At 37.2% G+C, this 14221-nt stretch overlaps 1 protein-coding gene across 1 annotated transcript in view; it reads left to right on the plus strand.

Annotated features, from left to right (window-relative positions):
- The first annotated feature begins 9450 nt into the window (after positions 1–9450).
- LOC136973356 (3'-5' RNA helicase YTHDC2-like) overlaps positions 9451–14221 on the plus strand; it is an 84113-nt gene continuing 79342 nt past the window's right edge. The window contains 3 exon segments of the mRNA XM_067268090.1: positions 9451–9462; positions 10575–10615; positions 10735–10822. Of these exon segments, the coding sequence (XP_067124191.1) occupies positions 9451–9462; positions 10575–10615; positions 10735–10822 (141 nt within the window).

The raw sequence follows: 14221 nt of genomic DNA on the forward strand, positions 1-14221 counted from the left end.
TACTCGGATTCGCGTTAGCGTGCCAGGCCTGGACTTTAAGCGTGCACCGAATTAAATAAAGACAATATTTGTCAATAGAAAAAAACCAAAGATTTAATTAGTCGTTTAACAATAACTATGTACAATATTTAGTAAAAATCAAACAATTTATTCTAAGAAATTCAACAAAGTCAACCCGACAATTCTCGATTCAAATCTATGTCTAACTTAACTCTATTCCCCTTGGGAATCCGACAAAACCAAAAAGCTTAACTTATAACAATAATTCTTATAAACTAGAGATCCTAATCGTCACCTCAATATACTCGGAACCTATTTCCTTTTTCTCTCAAGACTCTCAGACTGTCGATCCAAATTCGAATCACTTTAAATCACCTTGGAACTATTCGAGATCCTATTGGACACCTCTCTATTACTGCTGCGAAGCTCACCAAGCTCGTTGCTATCAGAATTCACCTCCCCGTCTTCACTTGAGATTCGGGATTTATAGTGTGAGGTGACGTCACAATTCTTAATGCGGTCACTCCCCTCATTTACATACTTAAATGCTAACAATAACGTTTTTCATCGTCTGGCAGCCCTTTTTCCGACAGTTTACTCACTAACCTTTTACATTATTAGTTTTTACAATTCTTTCCGGGACGTTTTTATTACTTAAGGTTTAGCGAGTTTATTTCGTGCTTGTGGGTTCTCCCCCCCCTCTTCTCGGTGCGGACCTATTTTCTGCCGCTCGGGGAGCGCAAATGTGCGTGAGTCATATGGCGCTTTTCTTTCGTCGGTGAGTTGGGTTTTATTTCTTCTCTTTTTAAATACTTAAGGTGAATGGTGAGGAAACCTTCGTCCTAACAAAACATAAGCCCCAAACAAAAATAGAATAATAAGCAAAAAAGTAAAATAAAAATAACGCTCGGACTTGGTTCCTTACACCCCTTCCCCTTTAGAGTAAAGAGAAAGTTATTTCTCTTTTTACTTACTGCCAAACCTCCAACTCTTTTTTTTTTTTTTTAAGTAGTGCGCCTTATTTACAATTGCTGCCAGGTTACAAAGGAATCCGTCCCTTACAATGATTTATCATAAGCGAGAGTGACTCGTTGCTTAGTAACTTTATTCTAACGTAATGATACAATAGAGGGGAAACTGTTGACATGTGCTCATTTCGTGTTCCAAGGTTTGTTGCCATTTTCACGCTCTAATTTGGCGTGAACAGGGTGAAACGTTAACCCAAAATTTTGTTCTAACGATTATTATCATCTTTCTTACGCTACGGACTGATTGTCGGGTTATAATTTAGCATTGTTAATGGTTTTAGTATGTAGTTACTCCAGTCCGTCATCGTGAGAAAAACAAACAAAAAAATTTTGTTTTTTATTTTTTTTTTCTTCCCCCCCGTAGCCAAAATCCTTTCCCTTCTAGGGACCCTTGGATTACAATTTGGTCAAGGACCATCTGTAAAGAAAATATATATACCTCTGGTTTCCTTCTCTATCTTTGGGCTGTCGGCTTCCTGGTGAGACCGGCGAGTTGTCTGTAATCCACTCGTTGCATCGGTCGTAATCGTCGTTGGATGACTCCAGACGGTCTGGCTCTGGCGATGGACGGCGCTCGGGTTCCGTGATCCATCGACGATCCCGTAACGGAGTGTGATCCTCTAACGTTGCCCCTATTGGTTGCGAGTAGGGGTGTAGCAGTTTTCCTCTTTGGAAAAAGGGTGTATCGCTTCAGATTAGCGATATGTTGACTTCCGTGGCTGGCCCCAGTGTGGGGATCTTTTATCTCGTAGACTACTGGTGAGATAATCTTAGCGATCTCATAAGGTCCTGACCACTTAGGTGCCAATTTAGCGCTGAAGTGTCGGCTAGAAGAAGAAATAGGGTGAGCTTTTAAAACAACTAATGAACCCACCTTGAATGTATCTGGCCGTCTTCGTGAATTGTAAGCCCTTCTCTGTTTCTGTTGTGCAGTTCGCACGTTGTCTCGGGCTTGTTTTCTTATCTGTTGTAATTCTGCCCATTTTTCTCTAATAGTCGTAGGGCGACTTGGATAAGCCGTTAGACGGTCCCACGGGAGTGCAATCTCTCTCCCGAGATGTAGTTTAGCTGGCGTATATTTCGTCGAATCCTGTTCTGAAGTTCGTAAGGCCAGCGCAAATTCCGATATGTGGGTGTCCCATTCTTTGTGGTTCCTTTCGATGTATGCCGCAATCATCCTACCCAAGGTGCGGTTCGTTCTTTCCGTAAAATTCGACTGAGGGTGATATGGCGTCGTCAGGATATGCTTAATTCCGGTGCGGTTACAAACTTCCGCTAGGAGGTGAGATATGAATTGGGGTCCGTTATCGGATACTAAGATTTTTGGCATGCCATACCTGCAAAAGTATTCTTTATACATACAATTTACCACATTTTCCGCGGTAATCTTCCGCAGGGGAAAAATCTCCACCCACTTACTGAAATAATCCACCATAACAAGAAGATACTGATTACCTTTGTTGGACTTGGGATAGGGTCCCATAATGTCTACGCCTACCTTTTCCCCTGGTTCCGTTATCTCGGGGACTTGCATTAGTCCGGCCGTTTTCTTCTGGTCGAACTTCGTTATCTGGCATGTATGGCATCCTAGTACATATTCTTTTATGTCCTTTCTCATTCCAGGCCAATAGCAACGTTGTTGTATTTTTTTCGTAGTCTTTCGTACACCTAAGTGGCCAGCAGTGGGATGATTGTGTAGTTCTTGTAATACATCCTCCCGTAAGTTGTACGGAATTACTGGTCTGTAACCTCCAGTGTCATCTGTTTTCCGGCTATAATATAAAACATCATTTACTAGCCGGTAATGGGATGACTTACCTACTATTTCTGCTGACATGGCTGGGTCATTTGGTAAGTTCCCAGTCGCTAAGTAATCGTACAGTCCGCTCCACTGTGAATCAGTTCGTTGAGCGTCTATAAGGTCTTTCTCTCGTTCAAATGTTGTTACCGCTAACAATTTTGCGGTTATGTCTGAGTCGTTACTTAGTTGTGGATCTTCCAATGGACGTCTAGATAAAGCGTCTGGCAATTGATTGTCCTTTCCACTTCTGTGTTGGATTTGGAAACTAAATTCCTGCAATCTTAATGCCCATCTCATTAACCTACCTGAGAGGGATGTAGAACTATTAAGCCATCGTAATGCAGAATGGTCCGTTACGACGGTGAACTTGGTTCCGTCTAGGTAGATTTTGAACTTCTCTGTAGCCCATACAATGGCTAGACATTCAAGCTCCGTGGCCGTATAGTTCCTTTCGGCTGCGTTTAAAGTACGGCTAGCGTATGCAATGACTTTCTCCTGGCAAAGCACTGCTCCCAGTCCTACCGTGCTAGCGTCTGTATATAACGTATAGGGCACACCTGGCCTAGGAAGCTGCAAAATAGGTGCAGTTATCAACTTACTTTTTAGCTTTTCAAAAGCTTGCCGGCATTCTTCCGTCCACTCCCATCGTTTCCTTTTCCGCCGTAATTGATACAATGGTTCGGCAATAGTTGCGTAGTTAGGTATGAATCTACAGTACCAGCTGCACATTCCTAAAAAGGTGCTAAGATCCTTCGTATTTCTGGGCGTCGGAAACTCTCGAACGGCCCTTACTTTTTCATCTTCCGTCGCAATGCCTTTATTGCTGACTTTAAATCCCAGGTACTGAACGTCTGGGCGGCAAAAGTTACTCTTAGCCAACTTAATGGTTAGTCCTGCAGCTGCCAATCGTTTGAGCACATTGGTCAAATGTTCGATGTGTTCTGTAAAAGTAGATGAGTATATAATAATGTCGTCTAAGTAAACTTGGCAATACTTCCCTTTTTCTTCCTTTAGGACTTTGTCCATTAGTCTTTGGAATGTTGCCGGGGCGTTTTTGAGTCCAAACGGCATGACCAGGAATTCATACAAGCCACTATTCGTAATAAAGCTTGTCTTCGGTCTGTCTTGTTCCTTTAATGGCACTTGCCAGTAACCAGACGATAAGTCCAAGGTAGTTATAAAGTTCGCTTCCTTAAGCGAAGTCAGTAATTCTGAAATAATCGGTAAAGGATATTTATCAGTCACTGTTACCTGATTTAGCTTTCTATAGTCAATACATAATCTCCAATCGCCCGTTTTTTTCTTGACCATGACGACCGGGGATGCCCACGGAGAATTTGATGGTTGGATGATACCATCTCTTAACATTTCCGCTATCTGGCGGTTCATTTCCTTTAACTTTACGTCAGAGTATTTATACGGACGTCCACATACTGGTGTCGCTTTGTCAGTGACGATTTCATGTTCTATCATATTAGTTAGTCCCGGCTTATCTGTAAACAGTTGCGAGTATTGCAATAATACATTTTTCAAAGTTACTAACCTTTCACCACTTAAAGTGGTTTGGAGTTCGTCCCACTTAGGTGAAATTCTCTCTTTGGGATGACTTACGTCCAAAGAAATTGTCAAATTTTTAAAGTCCATTGTTATTCTATGATTCTTGGCGAAATCACGCCCTAGTAAGCATGGCATTATAAGTCCTTTTACTACTACGCACGTCTGTCGAAGGGTAACACTTCCAATCTGGATTTTTGCCAGGAATTTTCCAATGGAGGTTCCTTTTCCTCCTTCAATGGCTAACTTAAAATTCGGTCCTGCTTGTAACCGAATATTTCTATTCTGCAAAGAAATTCTCCTCCACACTAACTCATTGATTAAAGTAAAGTCAGAACCCGTATCAATCCGGGCTGAGGTTAGTACTCCATTAATAAAAATATTTACCTCAGGCAACTTGGAGGCTTCACTCACGATTAGTCCTACGGTGGAGGTATTTGGATCCATATCGGAGACAGGATCCTCCCCTCGCTGTCTCCGGTTTAGTTTAAAGGTTTTCTTTTTCCATTACCCTTCCTTTTCCAGGTTACTTTTCGTTCGGGACTATTGGGCGTCTTGACATTTGTTTGATCATTTTGTCCTTTCCCTTTTGGACAATTCCTCGAAAAATGTCCCACCTCACCACATGAATAACAGGTCATGGGTGACTTTGCCGGTGCAAAATTTTTCGGCTCTAGCTGCTTACTTACTTTTCGACAGTCCTTAATCTGCTTTGCACTGTCAGGAGAACCTTGGTCGTTTCGTCTAAATTCGTACTCTTTCGCAGTACGTACTAACTCGTTTAATGAATAAGAACGGCGATTTTCCAGATACTCACGTAACGGAAGAGGCATCTGGGCAACTACACATTGTATAATTTCCTCATCCCGAGCTAAAGGTCTCCACGTGCGGTATAGCTGAACTGTGGTCCATATAAACTGCTCGACTCCATTGGTTCCTGTGTATTGTCGACTAAATAGTTCTTTAGCGACAGCTACTTCGTCAGCTAAAGGAGCGTAAAGATCCAGAAAAGATCGCTTAAACAACGGCCAACTGTTGCCGATTCGGTGGCGTCCTTCATTCTTCCACCACATTGCTGGGCTACCGCGAAGACAACTAGCGGCAGTATCAACCCATCTAGTGTTCGGTATTTGGTTTACCAGGAAATGCTGTTCGAGGTCCTGCAAGAAATCATTAGCAGTTAATGCTGACCTACCGTTAAATTGGATGGCTGGCGGCGGCGGTGCAGTCTGAAGCCAGACCATCGATGCATTAGATGTAGGCACTTCCTGTCTCGGAGTAGAAGTTTCGGGCCGTACAGCACTTGTAACGTTCGGTGTTGTTGGCTCTACAATTCCAGACGTGACACATGAAGTCAGATGAGTCACGGCATTTGACAAGGATGACACTTGTTGCAACAGTACTGACAATTGTTGTTGCAACTGGTTATATTCGGCTCGGGTGACTGGTGCACTATCTTCCATTTTTTTTTGAGATTACGAGGTGTTATTCCTCTAAGCTAAAGTCAAGATCAACAAAGAAAGCAACAAAGTCTAATATTAACCTTTAGAGTCCCTGTTCGGGCGCCAGTTGTAAAGTACTATTTTAGTTTACAACGATTATCGACTCTACCGTGTCGGAAACAACCGTTAACCTACCGGGTACTTTACTCGGATTCGCGTTAGCGTGCCAGGCCTGGACTTTAAGCGTGCACCGAATTAAATAAAGACAATATTTGTCAATAGAAAAAAACCAAGGATTTAATTAGTCGTTTAGCAATAACTATGTACAATATTTAGTAAAAATCAAACAATAATTTATTCTAAGAAATTCAACAAAGTCAACCCGACAATTCTCGATTCAAATCTATGTCTAACTTAACTCTATTCCCCTTGGGAATCCGACAAAACCAAAAAGCTTAACTTATAACAATAATTCTTATAAACTAGAGATCCTAATCGTCACCTCAATATACTCGGAACCTATTTCCTCAACTCTCAAGACTTTCTCAGACTGTCGATCCAAATTCGAATCACTTCAAATCACCTTGGAACTATTCGAGATCCTATCGGACACCTCTCTATTACTGCTGCGAAGCTCACCAAGCTCGTTGCTATCAGAATTCACCTCTCCGTCTTCACTTGAGACTCGGGATTTATAGTGTGAGGTGACGTCACAATTCTGAATGCGGTCACTCCCCTCATTTACATACTTAAATGCTAACAATAACGTGTTTCATCGTCTGGCAGCCCTTTTTCCGACAGTTTACTCACTAACCTTTTACATTATTTGTTTTTACAATTCTTTCCGGGACGTTTTTATTACTTAAGGTTTAGCGAGTTTTATTTCGTGCTTGTGGGTTCTCCCCCCCCTCTTCTTGGTGCGGACCTATTCTTTGCCGCTCGGGGAGCGCAAATGTGCGTGAGTCATATGGCGCTTTTCTTTCGTCGGTGAGTTGGGTTTTATTTCTTCTCTTTTTAAATACTTAAGGTGAATGGTGAGGAAACCTTCGTCCTAACAAAACATAAGCCCCAAACAAAAATAGAATAATAAGCAAAATAAAAGTAAAATAAAAATAACGCTCGGACTTGGTTCCTTACAAGTCGACTTACTTAAAACGACTCTAAGTTCCTCCTCCGAGATGTAAGAATCCAATATTTCGTTTGACCAAGTCACACACTCATTAAAAACCACTAAATCAACATCATATGGACTTTCAGAGCCATAAAGGGAGAAAAAATACCTAAACCAATCAAATAAACTAATATTAACCTTAGCATAATTTCCCCTTGCTTTACATAAATTCCAAAATAATCTATTATTTTTATAAAAATTTTTAACATTTTGTAACCTTTTACAAAATTCTTTCTTCTTTGCTAAACATAATTTTTTTACCAAACTTTGGTATAACACAAAAACTCTCCTCTGAGCCGGCAAACCATTTTTCTTGAACTCTAACCAAGCTCTATTTCTGGCTCTAACCATTAATCGACAATCCAAGTCAAACCAATCATTAATTCCAACCATAGTCTTTTTCCTTTGAGTCAATCCTTTCACTTTGGCAAAATCCAATATCACCTTACTTAGCTCCAACAAAGATAAATTGGGAGTCTGCTCCAAGCAACGCCACAAATCAGCGGACAACGACTCCAGCTGACCACTGTCCCAGAAAATCCTCTGGTAACAAGTACCAGAATCGCCCAAAGAATCTATGGCACGATCTTCCAAATAAAGTACTATCGGGCAGTGATCGGACCAAAAACAACTCTCTACTCTAAAACATTTAATACAGTTCCACACAGAAGGAGTAACTATTCCCAAATCAATTACTGAGGACCCTCGGTTGGAAACAAAAGTAAACTCTCCCGCTTCATCACCAGAAGCACGACCATTTAAAATTATTAGATCATTATCTGCACAATACTCAAGAACTTTCAGTCTTCTCACATTCATATTTACATCTTTGGAGGCTCTACTTCTCTTATTAACAGCAATACCACTACTATCACATATATTTGTCGAAATCACATTATCGTTACCAGTCCGTGCATTAAAATCACCCAACCAAATCCAATTTGATTCGTCGACCTCAAACCTGGACAGTACATCAAAAATTTCTTGCCACCTTTGTTCCTGCATATAAACAAAACCAATATTAAACTCTCCTAATGGTAGCAGAATATTAATCAATACAATATAACTATCCCTATAAATAATAATAAATTTCAAAGATGATTTAATGCAAAGCAACCAACCAGCCATAGGTCTACCCCTACTGTGAGCCCTCAAAGCATCACCAACAATACAATGATATTCTCTTAATTCCTCCCAATAGCATCTGCTCCCACCCTTAATAAACCAAGTTTCCGATAAAAAGACCACATCATACTTCAATAAATAACTCCAAAAAGACCGCGGTTTATTACCAATCCCAGCACAATTCCACGCCATAATAGAAAACACAGAAGACATTACTGGTTGCTATGAGATCGGCACCACCTTAGCTGATACTTCATCGACTTTATACCGAACTCCATCTACCAGTAACTTATCATAACTTAACCGAACACTTCTTGCTCCTTCTTCCCTTTTTTTCTTCCCAAATACCCTTAGGTTGTATCTAATATCCCGCAAACGTTTAGAAAAATCATCATACACAGAAACATTAAGATTTCGATTCTCAAATACAGTCTTTTTAAACCTCAATTTATCACTAAAAGACCCAAATTGGCAAATCACTGGTCTGGGTTTATCTCCAACTCTCTTCCCAACCCGATACGCGTTTACAATATGCAGCGAGGATAAATTTAATGTATTAACCGCAAAAGAATTAACAATGTCAAATATTTCCAAAGAAGTCTCCTCTTTCCTCTCTTCCAATCCGTGGATAACAACATTGTTCATCCTTCTCTGATTATCCATAACATCCAGTTCTCTCTCAAAAAAAGAAAATTTCGTGAAAATTTTATCCATATCCAACGAATGCCCAACACCAGTTACCTCCCCTCCAACCTTTGACTCAACCTCCTCCAACCTCATCTCGAAGTCAATCAACGCCTCATTTACATTCTGAAGCCACTCTGTCAGATGATCCAGTCTTCTGATAAATTCATCAACCTTACCGTTCAGCGAAACATGCAATCGCAATAAAAGCCTAACTCCCTCTGCCACATCAAAATTTGAGTCCTGTAATAAGTTCGCAATATCCTCTTCACCAGAAGAAGTCTCACCCCTAAACCTAGCTGTTGATCTTTCAGGAACGGTTGGAGAAAAGGTCTTCCTCTTCCAAGCCTGGGACATAATTATAAACTAGACTTACCTAAAAAAGAAAAAAACAGCAATTCAAACCAATTGTTCAAAAGAAAATCGGATAGTCTCCCAAGCAGTCCAAGCAGCCACAGATTAAATAGTAGGCAGACCACGCCTCAAAACGTAATTTACATAAATAAGCACAGCTTTCGCTTTAAGCCTTAAAGAATAAATCAAAATCAGAAATAACTTTTTTAAACTGATTAAATGAAAAATTGGGAACCCCAAAAGTCTCCTCACATAATTTTGACAAAAGAGAACAAACAGCAATAATATGAAATGCATCCAATGGTAAGTCCGCCACACCACATATGCAAATGTCCCTTCTAAAAAAGAAAAAAAACAGCAATTCAAACCAATTGTTCAAAAGAAAATCGGATAGTCTCCCCGTTTAGAAATATTTATATTTCTAAACAATCTTAAAACTTAAGGCATATAATGTGTATAATTTTAAGGATCATTTGTATCATTAATAATTTCATTTCTAATAAAAAAACAAACATTTTTATATAAATGTAATATATTATATAATTATATATTAATTGCATATTATATTATATATTAATATATTATTCTAATTATTAGAACACAACCATTTTTGATTAATAATGATGATTGATTTGATTTTTGATAATTAATTTGATAACCAATTTTGATAATTAATGTGAAGGCTCAAATATTAGTTTTGAGAAATAAATCACATTGATGTGTGCTGAAAGCTTTGTACAAATTTCTTATATACAATTTTGCTTTTGCTTACAAATCTGAAAACTTTCTATGCAAAGTGGAAGTTGCTAAAAACAAATCTGATACTAATAAAAAAAAATTGTTTATACATATTAATTGCTTCATAATGGCAATTATATTTATAATGTTAAAGTTGTAAAATGTATGAAAAAAGTTTAAATATGATTTTAGTTTCTTTATTGATTAACTAGCTGTTACCTGCGACTTTGCTCGTGCAGAATTTGCAAGCAAACACCATTTATATTCAGTATTTCAACAACCGTAGTAATTGTTATATAACACCTACTGTCGAGAATCAAACGAACCGTTTTCAATTTGATCAATTTTCTAGAATGTTTACAATCATTCTATAATCGAACCAGTATTCAATAAAAAATTTGAATTTAAAACGGTTTGAACATTTGGTTGAAAATCAAAATATATAAAAATATTTATAACAATGTGTGAAATGTTGTCAGTTTAATACACCTAAGTGCTCAATGAAGACTAAACATAGTTGAAAACAAAAAATTGCATCTAAAATAGTACAGTAGAAGTCGTTCTTCATGTTAAGCCTTACTGCTCTCCCTCTTCCTCCCGCGGGGAAATTTTGAAAAATCCTTCTTAGTGTGCATTTCCGTGATGTACTCTAACTGTATACCAAATTTCAACTCTAGGTTCAGCAGTTTGCTCTGGGCAATGATGAATCAATCAGTCAGTCAGTCAGGACAAGTAATTTTATATATTTAGATGTATTATCCAATTTTGAATAAACTTTGTTTTTTTAGTGTTTAAAAATTTTATTTTATATTTGATATTGTAAATTACATATTTCAGATATATTGTTTATACCTTGCATTCTCATATACAAAGCTCAGATCAGAAACGTGTGTTTAAATCTACACCTGTAGGAGTGAGAAAAATAGTAAGTTATTTATCACAATTTATTTGAATATGTATTTTAAATGTTTATATAATATGTAATGTTTTTAAGTTATTTCATTATTAAAACAATAATTTGTCATGAAGTGTAATGAAATTATTATTATAGGCAATATCTGACTTTTGGACATAATGTGTTTTTAAAAATGTAAGAAAATTGAACAATAGATTTGTATGTTATAAAAGTGTTTAATTCACATACCTAAGCAGAAAAAGTATAAAATCTTATTAGAGTAGTAATGTTTTGGTTTTTGCAGTGAATATGTTACTATGCTTTAGTTTTGTTTTTTTAAATAATGTTTTATTATGTATAATAAAATAGATAATAAGCATTAAAACAGAAAACAGATGATACTGTATTTTTGCAGAATGACTGGCATGCTGCATAAAAATGGGGTGCCAAAAGCCCAGGGGTTACTGGCATGCCAGTTAAACTGCAAATAAAATATAAAATTAATCAGATCTAACAAAACTAGTTGTTAATTAAACATTAATCTGGGGCACTATGTGAGATGGTGCTAAGGACTTTAGAGAATTCCATTGTAAAGAAATACAAAGTTCATATGCTACTATATGCAAGATATGTCGACGACGTTTTGATTATATGGAAAGAAAAACCAGACATACAACAATTTCTCAGAGACATCAACAATAACAAGTATGGCCTAAAGCTTGATCTAGAACAATAGAATGAGCAAAAGATACACTTCCTAGATATATCAATAAAAGTAGAAAAAGGAGGGGAAATAAACACTAAATTTTACAGAAAATCAACTTATAATCTTCTGATAATACCATGGATCTCCCACAACCTAGCAAATTATAAATTGGCAGCCTTCAGGACACATAAAAAGAGCATACACACATTGCAGCAAAGTACAGGACAGAAGTAAAAAAATTAGAACACATCAAAGAGCTAGCATGGCAGGTCGGAGTCAATCACAGTAAAGTAAAAGCCTTAATCAATAAAACAAGAAAAGACGATAATGAAGTCAATGAACAGGGAAGAGCAGAAGAGTACACTCAAACCTGTGTGGTCTTTTTTTGTGCAATATATGAATTTCAATCAAATTGGTATACTGCACAAAAAAATTGCACGAAAAAAGATCGCACAAAAACAGGTTTGAGTGTACACAATAACGGAATACATGGCTCCCTCAAGCAACATTTACGAAGAAATAGGAGCAGCTACTAACAAACAAAAAAAAAAAGTGTCTTTAAAAGGAATCCAATAGTATACCAGATGCTACGTATGGACAAAGAACCTATAGACCAGAGCCTTATCCTGGGAATATACAGAATACCCATACAAGATAAGAGGTGGCAAAAAGAACATTAGAGTTACAAGGAGATCATTAAAAGAAAGAATAAAAGAACACAAAAGGAATGTACAGAATGAGCAACCAGTCACTGCTTTAGCTATGTATGCTATAGCAGACCCAACAGAGGTTTCAGTGAAATGGGAAAAAGCAGAAATAATACAAAAGGTTCAGGACAGGAGACATCTTAAATATGCAGAAGCTTGGCATATTTACAAGAGCAATATAGTAAGACCTGCTATAAACTTTAGAGAATCCTATAAAGCAGCTGGGAGAGCAGGTGCATTATGAATTTATCAGCAAATGAAAAAAGAATGGACAGCTAAAAAAATAGGCATTAGTCAGTGCCCATTATATCATCACCTGTTTATTTATCTATCTATTTATTTATTTATTTATTATTATTAATTTTTATTTTTACTTTTATTTCATGTGTATAGTCAGTGTGTGTGTATATTTATACATTATCAGTATGTAGATTTTATTTATTAATTCTTGGACATGTGCAAATTTTGAAGTTGAAAACATTCCAAAATCGGTTTCGTTCGTCATAAATCAAAAAATTGTTCAATCCTGATGAAGGCCAATTAATTTGATTGAAAATGTTTGATATTTTAATAAAATAGACTGCATGTTGAAGGTTTTGAAAGTTTAGTCAGTTCTCATAAGTGCAGCTATATATAATGCAGAACAAAACAGACAAAATTAAAATCAGGCAAGGTTGTTTGATTTTAATTTGGTCCATTGTGGTCCTTGGTATAAACATGTAATAAATGTAATAGCTTTTTAAATTTCAGCTTATTCAAAGATGACAACTTAATTGCCTGCCTCTAAGCAAAATTACTCTTTCATCTAATTATTAAATGTAGCCATAATATAGCCTGATACAATCCAGTAGATCAGTGTTTCTCAAACTTTTTGGTCCGCGACCCCCTTTTGCACTTAAAAATTTCAAAGGACCCCCGAAGAATGAGTATGTGTAGAAAAACATCCCGGAGGGAGGGGGGTTAATTTAAATTCAGGACGAGTTAATTTTTGTTTAATTAATCAATTCCATGTTGAAATTTCTCTCCGTTGCGTCGCTTTGCATTGAATTTTGTCAATGTTAAGACTAATGAAATTTTTTAAAAATTATTTCTTTATTTTTCACAAACAAAATAAATATATTAAAAATATAAAAACAAAAAACATTATATTTCGGAAGTTTATCTAGTCTCAAAACGTTCCAATTCAGCACAACACAGTCCTCGGAAAAACAAGCATAACTTACCGTTCACGATGGGAAAAAGTCTCGTTCAAATACTGGCGCGTCCTTAAGTACCCTCTCATGGTCGCGCCAGGCTGCCAGCTAAAAACGCATATCAACTAAAATAATATCGGAGTATCCCAAGACATAGCCAAATATTGCAGCCACAGCACTAGCGGAAATTCAAATTTGCCGACTGAAACGCTTTTGGTTGATCGGTTTTCGGATAATCGGCGCTCTACTACCTAAGTCGACTTGCCTACAGATGCAACGCTGCTAGCGGACATCGTTCCAAATGACAACGCTGTTCTATCATAGTTTAGGCGGAGAGTGGAACTCGGGGGATTCCCCGATAGCGCACAAATTTATGAATATTATATTTAGGCTCGTATTTAAATATTTTTATTGTTTTTATTACTTATATGTGCAATTTATTTAAGTAAAAATTATTTTATATATTTTTTATTTCTATTATTTCTAAACATGAATCTATAGTAAATTTATAAAATATTTGAAAAAAAAATTGATTTGGCATCAATTTTTCAGTGACCCCCCAAATATTTTTCACGACCCCTTAGGGGTCGCGACCCCCACTTTGAGAATCACTGCAGTAGATTGTTTGGTATTATTCAAGAATTGGATTATTTGAAGTTTATATTTCTATACATGTAGTATTTCAAGATAAGGTAATAGCAAGCTGTTTACCATGAAGGGCTTAGAGTGTAACACTAGAGTATATTAAATCTCTTTCGTATGTCTCGAGTTCAGACTCGAGTAACAAAACATTGGATTCACCCAACTTTAGAAAAGAGTCGAG

This window comes from Centruroides vittatus, unplaced genomic scaffold (genome assembly GCF_030686945.1).
Source record: "Centruroides vittatus isolate TY-2023 unplaced genomic scaffold, ASM3068694v2 contig_3147, whole genome shotgun sequence".
Classification (NCBI taxonomy): Eukaryota; Metazoa; Arthropoda; class Arachnida; order Scorpiones; family Buthidae; genus Centruroides; species Centruroides vittatus.